Consider the following 15,911-nt stretch of genomic DNA (forward strand, 5'->3'; position numbering starts at 1 on the left):
TCTTTAGCATTTCATTGAATACACCACCGCACCCCAGACGACCATTTCTCACATGAACTAATCCTATACTTAGCGCCATCAATTCTTTGCAGCTGCGCGTCCGCCGCTTGGGTATACGTGTTGAACATCTCTTTCTCGACTTGAACATGCTGGATGATGCGCGCCTGATATTCGACTGCGACATTTGGATTCGAACTCTTCGCGCTGGGATGCTCGTGTTGGAGCGAGTCTGTCATGTTACTGTGATCGTGGCTTGGGTCCATGACGCTGGCTGCAACAAGGATTGCAGAAGTCGAGGCAGAGAAGATTCGACGCTGGTAGGGTGCATAGTCTTCGTCGACCGTTTCTCCCCGGGCCTCCATCATCATCTCACGCAGCACTTCTTCTCGGGCTTCTTCCGCGATCAGGTCGTCGTCGAACATGCGTGTCATGGAGGAACCATCCCTGTCGTGACCAGCGCTTCCATCTTGGTCTAGGGTTTCATCCGTCACCAAGGTAATGTCTTGTTGTAGGATGAGAGCAGGGAAGGTCTTCTCGCGCAGTGAATTGACGAGATCCCAGCGTCCGCGGCCCATGTCCCAGTTCACGAAGTAGAAATAATCCCATTCCCAAGGCACCATGAAGAATGCGCGGTACAAGTCTCCCAGCTCCGTGGAGTTCTTTCCTGCCTGGGTGAAGACATCCCACCCTTTGTCTGGGATGAGTGCGACAAGTGAAACATGAAACCCAAGCTCATCGGCCAAAGCGAGGTGAGTGTCGGGCTGTTGTTCGAGAGCTGCCCGCGTGCGAAAGACAAACGACTGGGGCGCCCATTCAAATCCAATAAGCTCCGTTGTAGAAGGTCTCGTCAAACTGGAATAATCACCTTGGAAGATAGAGCCCCGGGGGAAATACTTCTGAGCAAGGATGAACGCTTTCATTCGTTTGATCTTGGCCTCGCTGTCGTATCGGCTGACCGCAAGGATTGAAGAGAGGTCGAGACCAAGCATGTTGGCGAGACATATCGTTTCGTCCTCTTGGTAGCTCGTATTGCGCCACTGGACAGCGGTCCAGATATCTCGAACTCGGCTGGGGAGTGATTTAGACTTGAAAGCAAGTAGCTTCGAGTATGGCTGACAGGCTTCTACAAATATCAGTCGGCACAACAGATCTTCAAATTTGGACGAGTCGTCCCATCCTTGGACTATTATTTGAAGCTCGGAGAGGTCAACCGAGCCGTCCTGGAGCTGAAAGACTGTCTTCTTTGCCAAAACACCCTCGTGTAACGTCCAAAGGCGTCGAAACCAAGCCGTGCGCGTAATGCGCGCCGCCAGTTCCCAGGGGCTGCGATCAACAGAGATGTTATTCAGTTCGTTATTCAAAACAAGCACCGTCCCAGAGATTCTGTAAATGGTTCTCATCTCCGCAATCGCTGTATTTCGTTCGGCTTCGAATCCCTCCCCTACCGGGATGCACAAAGTATCCATCCAGAATGGCTGATTATCGGAGGCAGCGAGAGGCTTGCTCCCCTGGTTTGCTATCATGTTGACCCGTTCTTGAATCAACCGAACTTGGCAAAGGGGCAAGGCATTTGCGGCATGGTTACCTAACCCGTCAGCCCAGACGTGCGAGATAGCAGTGAAGCGAATTGGTGCGCTCTGATCAATGGCAACCAATTCTAATCTGTTTCCGCGGCGGTCAAGGCGAAGACATGGGATTTGGCTGCCGCGAATGATCTCGGCAATCCTTTCAGTGGGCAAACCTATAAACGTGCAGTCGCACAGTGTATTGACGTGCTTTGTTCGGTAATTCGATTGATCGACTTGCCATGCTTCACATTGCCAGTGTGAGCACTTGGAGTGAATGGCGGACAATCCTAGGACACTGAGTCTGGAGGAGAAGTAGCTGCTGACCACAGAACACTCTTGTTCTAAGCGTGAGACCTCGCTTGGACACCATCCATTCTTCGCAAGTTGATCATGTACGAGTCGTGACTTGCTATAGGTCGAAAATGAGAGAGGGGCCGCCTGCAACACGACATTGCGTGCCAGAGACAGTGTGTTGTGAAGGACTTCAAGTGAAAGATTGAGTTCATCGGGCAGGAGATCGGAGTGGTAGGGGCCACTGCCACTCTGTACGGCCTGAATGATGTCTGCAGTCGTCTGGCTGAGGGTATTATGCATAGAATCCATGTGGTCCAGAACCAGGTCAATTCCGGCCCGGATCTCGAGCTGTTGTTTGCCATCGAGTTGCTTGATCCTGGTCCTCCATGCATCGAGTCTTTCACAGAGATGGGAAGTGCTAATGACTTGATGACCTTTCTCTGTGGTGACGATCCATTCGGCATGATCTTGTTTGACGCCGAGGAATTCCTCCAAGACGCCAAAGAACAACCATGACAGGACGAATGCGGCGAGATTGCTCCTCAAGGCTTCGGAGCATTGATGCAGCTCATCAGAATCTTGCTTCGCGAGGAAGCCGAAGCCGTGCCTGGCTGGGTAGGACAACCACGGTTGAGTATAGCGATAAGGGTTTGAATTGTTTCCGTAGACGGGGATTTCGATGTGGGCCAAGGCTGGAGCAGGTGGTAGTGGAATGTGATTCATCGGAAGAGAACGTCATGCCAAAGGCTCGCAGCCTGTAGGGAACGAAGCGAGCGAGAAAGACGATGGCTCGACGTTCACTCCAAATTTGACAGGCAGGTGACAATATACCAAGACTACCCAGGCTATCTATGCGCCCGCCCCCGGCTGATTTCTGGCTCTCAATTTGACCTCGATCCGGACGCTAGGAGGTGTGTACTCCCTGGATTGAGGACGTCTATGCTGGTTTGTGCCTGTACAACTGGGGCGAGGGTGATCAAAGAGATGTGCTTAGGGGCTTCAATTTAGGTCACGTATACAGGTAACTACCTGGATGAGGCTTACTGTCCAATGAGCTAGCCCACGCAATTTGGTTGCGCTACGGTGTGACATTGACCAACCGCGCAACTGGCCAGCCGTTGTAGTGTCAATCCAGGCGTGTTGATGGCTGCTCTAACCGGACAATTCTCCAATGTCGGTGGGTTGCAGCAGCTACCTACCAAGTTCTAACTTCTATACCGGCACTCATCAGTATAGTGGCCCTCATGGTGGCACCGAAGGCACCATGCTTCGTCCTGCGTATGGGCAAATGGGCATCGTTTCCCCGGGTGAGAGTGGGGGAGATTGCACTTCTTCGTTTTCCACCACCTCAAGTCCAATTTTGGAAAGTCCCGAAACAAATTCCGCTCCTCGTCACTATGGCGGTAACCACAATCGCCTCTTTTCTTGCAGCGAACGCGGTCAGAACATTGCTGAGTTTGGCGTATGCCGCGACGATGGTCTTGTCCCAGGTCGGAACGAACCACCGTTTGCCAGCCGTCGTTGTCGTCGGGGTCATTGAGACCTTGCATCTCTACGTTTTCAATGTGTCCACCCTCAGGTTCGGCGGTACTGGACAGCTTAGCTTTGCGTTTGACAGGTTCGTGTTCTTCTTTCGCTGTGACATGGGCGGAATATTGGCCATTGTCACCCGTCAACGCCGCATACATATTGCTAGTTTCGACCACGGGCGGGAGGTCCTCATTGAGACGACTTGCGTGTTCGGGCCATGACAGGACTGTCAACATTTCCTTAAACAGCTCTCGTGCCTCGAGGACCATAGCCTCAATGTTCTTTACCTTGGGAAACTCCACAAACATCTCCGTTTCCGTTTTGGACAGTGTGATGTAGAACAAGCGGCCCAACTGAATGAGCTGCTCGCAGACAGAAAATTCGAGGTTATCCCTGCCCTGGTCAGCAAACTCGCAGAGCACGATCGTTTGGCCGGGATCAATTTGCCTGGCCTTGATCTGTCGGGTAGAGCGGAAGTTGGTGAAGGAAATCTTATCGAATATCCAGTTCATAAAGTTTACCGAGAATAGATCGTTGTCGGAATTCAGCTTCAAGTACTCCGTAGAGATTCCCGATCGCCAGGCCCAGAGCTCCACTCGGATATTACATTCCAGCACTTCCTTGATTGGCGGGAGGATGTCGCGGTCTCCCGTGATGGCGACAAACGTCGTATTGTCTTTCTGCTGTTTGTACCTCAAGTCATACTCGGCCCTAATTTTGAGTTCGGTGGCTTTAGAGCTCAGATCCGTTGCCATGGAGTTATCCACCTCCTTCTCTTTCCCGCGGGCGCGATCATAGATCTTGGTCTTGAACTTGAACTTCTCAAACGCTTTCCACACTGTATCGTTAGGCGGTGGGCGAGAGCCATACAGAAACGAAGGACCTTGGCTGCGGCCGTTGCGGAGCGTGTTGATCAATTTCCCGACGTCAATCCTGAGACGCGGGTCGCGATCGCTGTCTGTCAGTTTGGGCATGTGGCTATTGCCCGAGGCGGCGAACTTTTGGGCCTCGATCCATATGTTGGAGTCATCCACGAAGAACATGCAGGTCTTGGTCGGTTCGGTACTCATAATGGATGGTGTCTGTTAAATCTGGCAGCAGCTTAGGTTGGGATAGCGAGCTGGCTTGAAGAGTCGCAGTGACGCCTCAGGCGAGAGGTGGTTCCTGGTCCAAATCCCGGTTAGCGCCGTTTCGGCCTCAAGCCCCGTTTGTATGGCTCTGCCTTTCACCTCCCATTCACCCCCCATAGTATTTCGTATGAGAAGCGTAGCAACAACACATCACTCCGGCCTAAAGACAAATAGGTGAAAGTGGTCGCCACTTGTGTTCAAAGGCGCTTCCAAGTCGTTGTCCCTTCGGCTAGTTACGGCGAATGAGGTTTTTAGTACTTGAGTCAAACAGGTACATGAGGTAGGTACCTAGGTACTGTCACATGGTTTCCGGATAGAAATTCAAGCGCCCTCCTCTTCTCCATTGGCCCAAGTCATGAGCCGAGTTAAGGCTCGCCGCCTAGAACACGGGTCTTACCCATCTATACATATATACCATCTAAGCCCGCGACGACCGCCTGAGTGAGCGAGAGAGAGTGCGAGATGGTGAGCGAGAGATAGTGTATGATCCGCGGAGATGGTTTCGTTGTTATAGAGGAGCAACAAAATCCAATCCCTCCGCGAAGCGAAACGAAAAGGGAAATATCGTGATCATTACGAGCTGACTCCGACGGCGGCCCCCGCGTTCAACGCCAGAGAGCTCAGGGATCCCTCTGGAGAAACACCAAGCTGTGGACAGGATTGCGCATCTCGCCATGCCAAGGCCGATGCCGGGGGGACGAGGTTGATGCAGGGTGAGGCTGATGTGACGGCAGAGCTGACAAGGAGGGTCCCAGCTCTTTCATTTTCATCTCGATATGCCTCAAGAGTAAGCCGCATTGGTGATGAATGATGAGGTCCGGGAAGTTCCGTTGCCTGTTCAAAGTGATTGCAGTGGTTTGAATGAGGGTGTGACATTGGTGGGTTGTAGTGGTAGAAGTAGACGATCCACGACAAGGATACGGAACGATGGTGAGCGACTGGCATGGGAGTCCTGATATCAGGAGGTAAAAGTCTGGTCAACTCTGCCGAGAAAGAAGATGTCCTAGAAACAAAGAGTCGATAGAATATGGAGGCATTCATGGTCAACGACATTCATTTGGAGAAACACTGTTTATTTTTAATCATGCGTGGGGTATGGATAGGACAATAGCGTTTTCGTGAATTATAACAGGTGCAAACCAGGTCAACAGCTAACTTGCGTGTGGCTGCTGTACTTTTGTTCTTCTCTGCCGCCGCGCAAGATAGGTCATCCCTCCCTTGGCTCACTTCAAATACTCATCTCCAATCTCCTGAATCATGACATCAAACAGAGGCTTCGCGCTGAACCAACCGGCCCTAGGCGTGCCCACAGACTTGTAGGTAAACGCAGCATCCTCATCATCAATCTTGACCGTTGTGCCTCCACGACCAGCAGCAGCGGCATCAGCCAAGAGTTGGGCGTGGCAACACTTCTCCAAGGAGCAGAACCAGAACAAGGCGGCCTCGATCGTCTGTCCGACTGTCAGAAGACCGTGGTTTTGCAGCAAGCAAGCCTTCTTGTTTCCAATTGCGCGGGCAATGTTTTCTCCTTCTTCCTTGGCCAGCACCACACCCTTGAATGAGTTATACACGGCAAGGTCGTTGTAGAACGCACAGCTGTCCTGCGTAATGATGTCGATGGGTCGACCTAGAGCGCAGAAGGCACGGCCGTAGAGACTGTGTGAGTGGGCGGCACAAACGACATCTGGGCGGGCCTTGTGGACGGCTGCGTGGATCATGTATGCGGCTTGGTTGAGCAGCCTGTTTGGGCCGCCGTCGATGACTTTTCCGTCGTGGTCAACGAGGATGAGGTCTGATTTCTTGATCTGCGAAAAGGCCAGGCCAAAAGGGTTCACCCAGAAGGTGGTGGGATCCACCGGGTCTCTCAATGTAATGTGGCCTGCGACACCTTCCTCAAATCCAAACTTGCCGAACAGGCGGAATGCAAGAGCGAGGCGGCCCTTGAGGTATTCCCTCTCCTCGTATTTGTCCGTGAAGCGGGGCGGGGATGGGAATTTCTGCATCTGAACTTCGGCATTGCCTTGCTTCAACTTGGGCTCGTGGGTTGCGGTGCCTTCAGGTTGGGCATCGGCTGTGTCGTAGCCGGGGGCGGGGACATTGGAAGTCTCAGTGTAAGTTGCCGTAGGAGGGGCCATGGTGGATGAGAGGTGTGTCTAGGTACGAGGCTTCTTTGCAGGGATATGGTGCACAATAGTACAAGACTGACTTGATGAGTATATCGTAGAGGCACAAGATGATAAGAGGGATTAGAGAGAAAAGTGAGAGGGGAATTGTCCGTTGATATAATAACCTGCGGTGTCTGCCCTCGTCAGATTGGAAAGTCAATACGTGCAGGTGGGGAAAGTGCCGACGGGGGCGGGCTCCACGGTCGGTGGCAAAATACCTAGGTATCCCAAAGAGATACACAACTCGACATCCTCGACCATGGGGCCTCGGATTTGTGAGCTTTTTCTCCACCCTTAGGCCACTGCTTGCGTTCCTCGAATCAAACTTCGACGCCCTTCGGTCCATCCCTACATACCGAGTACTTGGAGCGGGCTGCGGGGAGCGACTTCATGTCGCCATCGTCGTCGATTCTCCAAACACTCGATTGGCTCGCCGGACAATGCGCCGAGTAGCGAGAACACTGAACAGACCTGAGCGAATGATAAATGCATCAAATATCAGCCAGCCGGTTGGCGCGGCCCTGCATGAGGAGACGTCTTTTGTCTCGCCAGGCAATCCGATGAGCTGACGGAAATGACGGCTGTTCAAGGCTCGAATCGGTATCTTGAGCATCCATCGATTTGCACAGGCAACAGCGACAGGAGCATACCCCATTGCGGATTTCGGAATCACTCAAGTCAGAATAATTGTCAGTGCTTTGAAGCCAGGTTTGCGCCATCAGCCGAGGCACCAGCGAGTTGACGAGCTATGTCTTGTTCAATGATATCCCACCACTTTAGCCTTTGTTTAACCGAAGGGTTCCCTGCCTGGGATCAATACGGTTCTCTCTGTGTACAAGGCTCGGTCGAAGCATGCCAGAAGATGTCTCATGAAAAAAGTAGGTTGGGGAGTTTCGGTCGCATGAATTGGCACGGTTATTGCCGGCTCATGTCAGATACCATGATTCTTCCCAACACTTTGTATCGAATTGCTCACTATTGCTGCAAATAAATCAGAAAGAGAGTTGGCCCAAGCTTAGCTCCCTCCATTCAGCAGAGGTTCAAATAGCCTCGTAGGTGAAAACTGAGAAATTAGCCCCAGTCGTTCCAATAGTCCCATTTGGATAAAGCAGAAATTCCGGAAGACCTGGAGACCGATACTGTGACACAACAGATGCACTGGCATTGTACTTGAGTTTCACGCTGGGAGGGGCAGACTGGGCGTTGGCTGCCAAAAGAGCAAACACTGTCTTGCGATGCATTCACACTCTTACCGAGGAACATGGCAGCTCCATCCGCTGTGATGAAGCCGATGCATGTCCCTAGAATCCCACTCTGGCGACTTTACCCGATTTTGATGCTCGGACAATCTCCCTTGATACCTTCACTGGCATTCACAGAACCTTGGTTTACCGCCATTCGGTTCTTGGTAGCGCATCCTTTCTCCATGACTGAAAAGTCGACCCGGAAAATTCCTGCCCCTTGGAAATTCAAAGAACCGCTCGCCCATTGCCGGAGCTCTCTTTTGATGAAGGTCTGAAAATGGGCGCCTGACCTGTCCAGAGAAGGCTGATTGATGCTATGTCCCCGTGAACTCACCTCTCCTCAGTTACCTTTGTGAACGATTAAAGCTGCATCCGGGTCTGCAGCATCTTGGGTTAGCATGCGATAAGGCTGAAGCTGCGGCGCGCGGCGACTTGGGCGTGCTGTACCAATGTACTGCGCGGCTCCCAGATATGTACTGTGATTTGCACAGTGTTGGAGCATGACCCCTTAAGGAGTTGACCTGCGGTTCGGACCTTTGGGACTTTTGGGCTCCTGGCCGGCACCAAAGCATTGCAAAGCCTTGCGCATGGGAATCAATCTTACCACAGGAGATAAATTTGCCTCTGGATAGCAAGTACTTCGTACTCTGCTTTGATCCGCGATCTCGGGAGAGGCGCTTGGAAAGCTGGTCCGACACTCCAACTGGCGTCGTTCGTCCTACGTTGGACGATCTTGGCATCAGTACATTGGTCTCCTCGTCATGCTATTGATGACAGTCCTAGATTTGATCCTTCAAAGGCAATCACCCAATGGCTATACCGATATCTTTGAAGTCTAGCTGTAGAAAAAAGTATGCAAGAAGGAGAAATGTTCCTCCGGGACGCGGCGAGGCGGATAATTTGCTAGTGTGCAATCCCCCTATTGTCTCAAAGAGGTTAGAGGATCGGCCTGCTGCAGGGTCCAATCGCCGCAGCTGTTTGCGAGTCTCGTAGAAATTTTGTATCGCAGTACCGCAATCAGGTTCATCCATCGTCTTTCTTTACTTCCTTCACCCTTCACAGTCCTTTCTTTCCGACTCCCTGCGACTCCCTTTATCTTGTGTTTCTCGCGGAGCCTCGTCTTCCCTGCTTTCCCTTTCCGTGTCTGTCCTTTCATTTCCTCCGCCACCATGTATGGGGCAGCACGGCAGCAAGGGCGACATGTCCTAAGAGCGCTCCGAACCCTCCCATCCGTCTCAATTCCCTCTTCCCGGACACAGTTTGTTCCTTCAAGCTCGCGGAAGTCTCTCGCCAAATCTCTCGGTATCAGACAGTTTTCATCGACGATCCATCAATGGCAACAAGCCCTCGCTGAAGACCATGCTCGTGCGGAAGATTTTGGCGCAGAGGACATCTCAGCCATCAATCGAGAGTACACAAAATTCTCAGAGCTCGCAGATGCGGGTGTTATTGACAAGAGAATCATCGACACTCTGGTCAACAGCATGGGTATCCACACAATGACCGAAGTCCAGAGAATGACCATCAACGAGTGCCTGGACGGGACGGATGTCATTGCGCAGGCGAGGACGGGCACTGGCAAGACGTTGGCTTTTCTGATGCCCATTGTGCAACGCATCCTCCGGGAGCCCGGGTTTGGCAGCCGACAGCCCTCAATCGGAGACACGCGAGCACTCATCATCTCCCCCACGCGCGAGTTGGCCGAGCAGATTGGAGCGGAGGCAAAGAAGATCGTCCGAGGCACAGGCGTTCAGGTACAACTGGCTGTCGGTGGCACGCAGAAAGGATTCCATCTTAAGCTCATGCAACGGCAGGGCTGCCACATTCTTGTTGGCACGCCGGGGAGAGTTAAGGATCTGTTGTCCGACCCTTACAATGGACTCAGCTTGGAAAACATCCAGACTTTTGTGTTGGATGAGGCTGATCGACTCCTTGATATTGGATTCGCCGAAGAAATCAGAGAGATCCAGAGTCTCATGCCCTCACACACCCGCCAACATCGCCAGACGCTCATGTTCTCCGCCACCATGCCACGAACCGTGGTTGGTCTGGTCAGAGAGACCATGAAGCCGGACTTCAAGTTTGTCCGGACGGTTGACCCAGAGGAAGCCGCTACGCACGAGTCCGTGCCACAGCACATTGTCTTTCTGCCGGGAATGCAGAATCAGATTCCAGCATTGACTGAGATCGCCTGGAACGCCATGGAGGCGCATCGGAGAGACCCGGAAAACAACATGCCTTTCAAAGCAATCGCTTTTTTCAGGTCGCTGAACGAGGTCAACGTAGCATACGAAACCATGAAAAACTTGCGCGACCCAACAACCAATGGAGGAATGTTTGCTCCTCACCCACTCGCACCATGCAAAATCGTTCAAATGTCATCCCAACTAGATCAGCGGCAGAGAACTGCGAATGCGCAAGCATTCCGGCAGGCTGAATGCGCACTGATGATCTCCTCGGATGTAACAGCCCGAGGAATGGACTTTCCTAATGTGTCTCATGTCATTCAAATCGGCGCACCTCATAGAAAGGAAGATTACGTCCACCGTCTGGGCCGGACTGGGCGTGCTGGCAAACCGGGCCAAGGCTGGCTTCTGCTACAAAACGACGAGAGGAATGATTATAGACAACTGGCAAAAAGCATCCACGCGCACAATATTTACGAGGACACGAGCCTGGACACGGCAAAGTTGGATATGACCCAACCCACGCAACTCTCACCACAAACTGCCAAGATCATGCAAATGGTTGAATCAGGCGTCCGGCAAGTTTCCAGGATTGACAAGGCAAAGGCATACCAGAGCTTGTTGTCCGTGCTGAACATGTCTGGAAATTCCTCGAGACAAGAGATCGTCAACCAAGTGAACGAGCTTGCGACCTATGGATGGGGGCTTGAATCCCCACCTGCAGTGACGCGAAGCTGGGCTGATAAGATAGGATACGGCGGTGTCCCAGGGCTCCATTTCCGAGAGGAAAGCGAACGCGGTGGTACTTTTGGCGGTAGTTCGAGATCCGGGTTCGGGGGTCGTCGTAACAGGTATGACGAACGCGATCCATTCGGACAAGGTGCCTCTGGCGGCGGTAGGGGAACGTTCAGTCAGGGCAGCTCATCCTTCAATGACCGTGGCCGTGGCAGATTCGGCGGCGATCGAGGGTTCCGTTAAGAGGTCTTTGGAGCTGGACGATCGGCTAAATGCTCTGAAGGAAATTGTCCAAGCGAGGCCGCTTAACAACCACCAGACCTGACTTTGCGGTCGAAGCGAGCCTGTTTGAGAGCGGGTTCATATGGTAATATTAAGCCCGTCCACTGTTTTCCTGGACCGGTACCGATTGCTGCGACTGCAAAGTCAGGTGTCCTTCAGCCTCAAGGAACCTGCGGCGTCCTCCTCCTCCCACCGACCTAGCTCCAGCTCTCACAAATCTCAAGCAGCCCATCAGCTCCTCGTTTCACCTGTGTCATTCATAAACATTTTTATGAAGCTGGCGTTTCAATGGATTGGAAAGAATGGGCTGGTATGGGCTTATGGAATGCATAGGGATTCCGGTATCAACGAGATCCCATGACCACGAACCGCGCATCTACTCCGCATCGTTATCTTTGACATGTCTGAAACACCTCACCTCCCGATAGCGAGCCGGTCAAAGTGAGCAGTATACGACTCATGCATTGCTGGAATCAGTCTATCGAACGCTCGACCGGGCAAGCACCAACATTCCTTCCGACGCGACGGCGCTCTTACGGCCTATCCTCGACTTCTTATATGTGTGTTTGAATATATAAAATGGTGCGGTTGTGATTTTTGTACATATACATAGGACGGATGCTTCTCCATTCCTATTTGTGTCTATTAATATGCCATTTCGGCCGAGGGTTTCAATCCAGGACCAGGGCAAAATGTTCGGCTGGATTACTGAAAAATAGAAAGCGGTGGGTTGGGGGAATTGATAGAAGATTGACGATAAGGACCTTGGACAAGGAAGGACCTTGCAAGGGCGAGGCGGAAGAGCGTACCTACCTAGGTAGGTAACCTAGATTACCTAGTTGCGAGAATGCAAAGAATCTCCTCTACACTGTATTTACCAAAGTAAAGAAACCTGGACTTGGACCTGAACCTGAACCGGTAGTGGCTTTCCTGTTTCTTGGTTGCGTTTGTTCGATATGCGTTACACTAGGCAACACTACCCTAGATACCTAGGTACCTAGATACCTAACGAGGCTCGACACGTCGGATGCTGGGGGAGGTCACAAGTCTCGTGCATTGGTTTTTCTGGAGCGAAATCACTAGCAAAATTTGTTTTTATTTTGGGTTATTTCTCAGGAACTCGTTAACCTCTACTGCATGTGAGGTGATTCAAGGGGGGGTCATCTCCCTTCCGGCAAACTATCCGCTGGAATTCTCATCGAGAGAGCCCCCTTTCCTGTAATCTGCTGCAGGCACCATATGCCCCTTCTTCTGTGTTCGATACAAAAGCTCCCTCCTGGACCGTGACTAGCTGCATCCTGACCCTTCCCTGTGTCCAGTTTCGCTCTGGCCCATGTGAGAAAAGAAAAGAGCTTAAACGAAGGAAAGGACGGGGATTTTCTAGTGCGAGCTCCGCCACTGCTCCATCTCCTGCTCATTAATCTCGCGCAGATCGTTGACGTTTGCGACCTCACCCGTGACTGCGCCCTTGACCATCTCGACCCCTCTGCCGAGCATCGTGCCCTTCGGCAGCGCGTACGTCGCCGTCAAGGCCTTGAGCTTGATGACGCCGATGCGCGGGTCGTTCTCGCTGCCGTCGTGGGTGCCGTCGCCCAGGTCCCCGAGCCAGGTTTTGAGGGAGGGTGTGTAGTATTTTTTCACCGTGTCTCGGTCCGTGATGATGCTGGCCGTTCCCGAGATGGAGGCCCAGCTGCCCGAGGAGTTGAGGAAGGACATGTTGACGTGCTCGTCTGACGAGAGGTCGGAGGTCTTGCCTGATGAGGTGTTGGTGTGGAAGAGGAGGTCGACTCCGCCGGATTCCTGCAGTAGGAAAAGTGGTTAGCGAGGGATGGCTTTCTTTTTCTTTTTCTTGATCTGCTCTTTGGTGCTCTTGTGGATGTCCAGTATAGAGGTGATGCGAAGATGGGGAGCTGGAACAGCTGGAGTGCTCCTCGGGAGATCTCAGATATGTGACATACCTGAGCAGCCAGAGCCATACACCTCGATACTAACAGACCAGAGTCCGCGATGCGCGTGGTCATCATGCCAAACTTGGAGGACCTGATAAAGTCATTGAGGGCATTGATCTTCTCTTCGAGACCGGGCTCGTCTTTGTTCTTGGCCTTGTACCTATGTTTGCCACGGAAACAGGTCAGTCTTTATATTGCGTATTTTGCGTCAGGTGAAGAAGTGATTGAAGATAGAGGGATCAATTAGGAGGAGAGTGTTCCTCGACGACAACACTGGGCTGTGAAGGACTGGTGAGGAATGGGCAAGAACGTACGGATCGGATGCCATGTTGAATAGATGGATGGATGTGGTCTCTGATATTAGGGTTTCAATTCAGATTGCAGAAGAGTACTGGGATTGTTAGAGAGTCTGAGGGATGGATTGTGAGCAGACAGAAGATGAAGTGTACTGAAAGAAATAGGAATACCTCGGGTCAAGCGAGTGACGTCGATGAGGGTAAGGCAAGAAACAGTCCCCCACGATCGTGTGCTACCATTGGAACTTGAAAGGCAGAGAGAGTTTGTCAGTGATCACAATGTGGGGTTTACAGAAGGCATCAGATGCTGAGGAGATCGAGAGAATGAGGGTTGCATGATGATGATCCAGGAACATGTGTGCGTCACTCGTGGAATTGCCATGTCGGTGATGCTGCCAAGCAGTTTGACGGACTCCTCTTTGTTCTGGTCCATGGGGAAGCTGCCATTCTACATTGCGCCCCTCTGTCGGCATTGGCGTTCTGGTATGGATCGTTGGATGCAGCTTTCATGAAGGGTCGCTTGGTGGTTGTAGAGATGTCGGTGTTTTGATCGACGAGGCTGGATGACTCCATGGATTCAACATCCAGCCAATGACGTCAGTAAAGATTACTGAGGCGCCTTACGTACAAACCGCGTTGCTTGTTCCGCGAGGCTACGGACCAGCAAACTCGATGTGACAGGCGATGCTCACAATCCTCATGCCACTGACCTGGCGTTTCATCACAGGCTAGGTATACTAAACGGAGACCTGGCTCTAAATCTGATGGCATTGTCGTCTGGTAATGCGACAGATGGTCTCCGGTGCCGGAATGGGCGAGAGTCTTCGCATGGACGACTCGTGTAGTTGCCTTCGTGCCTCGTAGTGCCAGTTCCTCAATGTCCTTGTGCTCTTTTCCTGCACCTTGGGAGGACTAAAATACCACCCAGCCTGGAATGGCCCTCGCGGAGCTGACTCGAATCGTTTGCAACTGGCGTGAGATGATTCTCGCCCTCAGAGACATCAGTGATCGGAACCACGTTGTAGCCTGGTCTGGTGTCATGAGGAGTGTGCCTGAGATAGTGGGTGACCGGACAGTCGGTTGATCAAGTGACTATCCTTTCATTACATATAATTGACCTCCGCAAATTTGTCTTCAAGAACAGCCTTCGACCTGGGTGAGCCCCATACCCGGGCAATGAACCACTCCAAACAGGCAAGCAGTTTCTTCAACTCAAAAAACACCCGACTGTGCCTAATAAGCACCTGGGAACTCGAGTACCAAGTTGCGGCGTTTCTGAAATAGCTTCAGTTTTTGTATTTCAGGTCGGCACTTCAAAACGGGCTTTCTTTTTTCTTTTTTGGGTTTTCTTCTAGACCCTCTTTCGAGAAAGTGGGTGCGGTGAGGCAGAAAATTCTTGCGTCTCTTAGCGGGCTGCGGGTTCGAGGCCAACCCGGGCAGCGCAGTAAAGACGGAGTCGACTCTTTGCCAACAGTTTCGTCGCCTGTAATATCTGGTTCGATGGAGACTGTCGACAATGCGATGGCAACTGGTGCATTGAGCAACTTGAGTCTTCGTGAGGAGACACTTGCTTGCTATTGCAATCATGCAATGTCTGATTTGTCGTGGGAATAGCATCTGATGCATGCTTCCATTCCATTCCAGTCAAGAGATAATCCCCAGTCGTCCTTCCCACTCATCTTCCTTTTTAATACCCTTCTCTTCTTTGGCCGCTCTCCTCTTTTCGTTCCTCTTTCTTCTCTTCTCCTCTCTTTCTGCCGCGTCAATCTCTTCAGCCTTTTTAATCCTCGCCTGAATGTCGAGCTGGCCCAGCATTTTCGCCTCTTCCTCCTGCTGTCTCTTCCGAGCCTTGAGCATTTCTAACCTCTCCCTCACATCTTGAAACGTCGCTCTTTTTACCTGCCCCGACTGCCCGGTGTTGATTAGGTGCTGCTTCGAGTTCAGATGTTCAATGTACTGCACGTTGTCCTTGTATGTCAGGTCGCAGGCCTCGCAGTAAAACCCTGCGCCTTTCCCCCTCTTACCAATTCCCGCACCCGCAGGAACAATCGTACTCTTCCCGACCATGCTCGCCACGTCCAGCCTTGAGCCACGCGCCGTCGTAGAGTCCAAGGAGGAAAAGTCCACGGGCTTGTGCCATTTTTTGCCCTCGAGTTTGGCTTCGTAGCGCGCTTTGGCTTCCTCGCGACGTTCTTCTTGCTCCTTTTTGGCTTTGGCTTCATATTCGGCGCGGTCCCAGGTGCGGCGGAAATCGGTATCAGACGCGGCGGCAGTGCCGTAGGCGGACTTGCGTTCGGCCATGGCGGCGTACCTTTGACTATGGAATGGAGATGCTCTAAGGAAGTGTAGGTATCTCGTGCGAGAAAATAAGGCAGTCGCGGAGCCCAGGAAAGGCAGATGCGGAGAAAAGCAAGATGCGAAATTTAGGGTCCTGCGATCGGAGAAGATTTCCGTGCGGAGGACGTCGATAGCGGCACCACCCAGCAAACTTGAATTTTAACAAGCAGCTACGACGAAGAGCTTTCACAAGAA

General features: G+C 52.1%; 6 protein-coding genes across 6 annotated transcripts; 1 reads left to right on the top strand and 5 right to left on the bottom strand.

Annotated features, from left to right (window-relative positions):
* Positions 1-11: 11 nt before the first annotated feature.
* Z520_04390 (uncharacterized protein) lies at positions 12-2,585 on the bottom strand (the record flags this gene model as incomplete). Its single annotated transcript, XM_016774897.1, has 1 exon — positions 12-2,585. One exon carries the CDS (start codon positions 2,583-2,585, stop codon positions 12-14), a length of 2,574 nt encoding a protein of 857 aa, XP_016633877.1.
* Positions 2,586-3,067: 482 nt separating this feature from the next.
* Positions 3,068-4,462, bottom strand: Z520_04391 (uncharacterized protein; the record flags this gene model as incomplete). The annotated part of the gene is made up of 1 exon (XM_016774898.1): positions 3,068-4,462. The coding sequence occupies one exon, from the start codon at positions 4,460-4,462 to the stop codon at positions 3,068-3,070; it is 1,395 nt and encodes a 464-aa protein (XP_016633878.1).
* Positions 4,463-5,745: 1,283 nt separating this feature from the next.
* Z520_04392 (uncharacterized protein) lies at positions 5,746-6,657 on the bottom strand (the record flags this gene model as incomplete). Its single annotated transcript, XM_016774899.1, has 1 exon — positions 5,746-6,657. The coding sequence occupies one exon, from the start codon at positions 6,655-6,657 to the stop codon at positions 5,746-5,748; it is 912 nt and encodes a 303-aa protein (XP_016633879.1).
* Positions 6,658-9,100: 2,443 nt separating this feature from the next.
* Z520_04393 (uncharacterized protein) lies at positions 9,101-11,095 on the top strand (the record flags this gene model as incomplete). The annotated part of the gene is made up of 1 exon (XM_016774900.1): positions 9,101-11,095. The coding sequence occupies one exon, from the start codon at positions 9,101-9,103 to the stop codon at positions 11,093-11,095; it is 1,995 nt and encodes a 664-aa protein (XP_016633880.1).
* Positions 11,096-12,514: 1,419 nt separating this feature from the next.
* Positions 12,515-13,411, bottom strand: Z520_04394 (uncharacterized protein; the record flags this gene model as incomplete). Its single annotated transcript, XM_016774901.1, has 3 exons — positions 12,515-12,934; positions 13,093-13,243; positions 13,398-13,411. The coding sequence occupies 3 exons, from the start codon at positions 13,409-13,411 to the stop codon at positions 12,515-12,517; spliced, it is 585 nt and encodes a 194-aa protein (XP_016633881.1).
* Positions 13,412-15,023: 1,612 nt separating this feature from the next.
* Z520_04395 (uncharacterized protein) lies at positions 15,024-15,680 on the bottom strand (the record flags this gene model as incomplete). The annotated part of the gene is made up of 1 exon (XM_016774902.1): positions 15,024-15,680. The coding sequence occupies one exon, from the start codon at positions 15,678-15,680 to the stop codon at positions 15,024-15,026; it is 657 nt and encodes a 218-aa protein (XP_016633882.1).
* Positions 15,681-15,911: the final 231 nt, after the last annotated feature.

The sequence above is a fragment of the Fonsecaea multimorphosa genome (genome assembly GCF_000836435.1).
Source record: "Fonsecaea multimorphosa CBS 102226 unplaced genomic scaffold supercont1.7, whole genome shotgun sequence".
Lineage (NCBI taxonomy): Eukaryota > Fungi > Ascomycota > Eurotiomycetes > Chaetothyriales > Herpotrichiellaceae > Fonsecaea > Fonsecaea multimorphosa.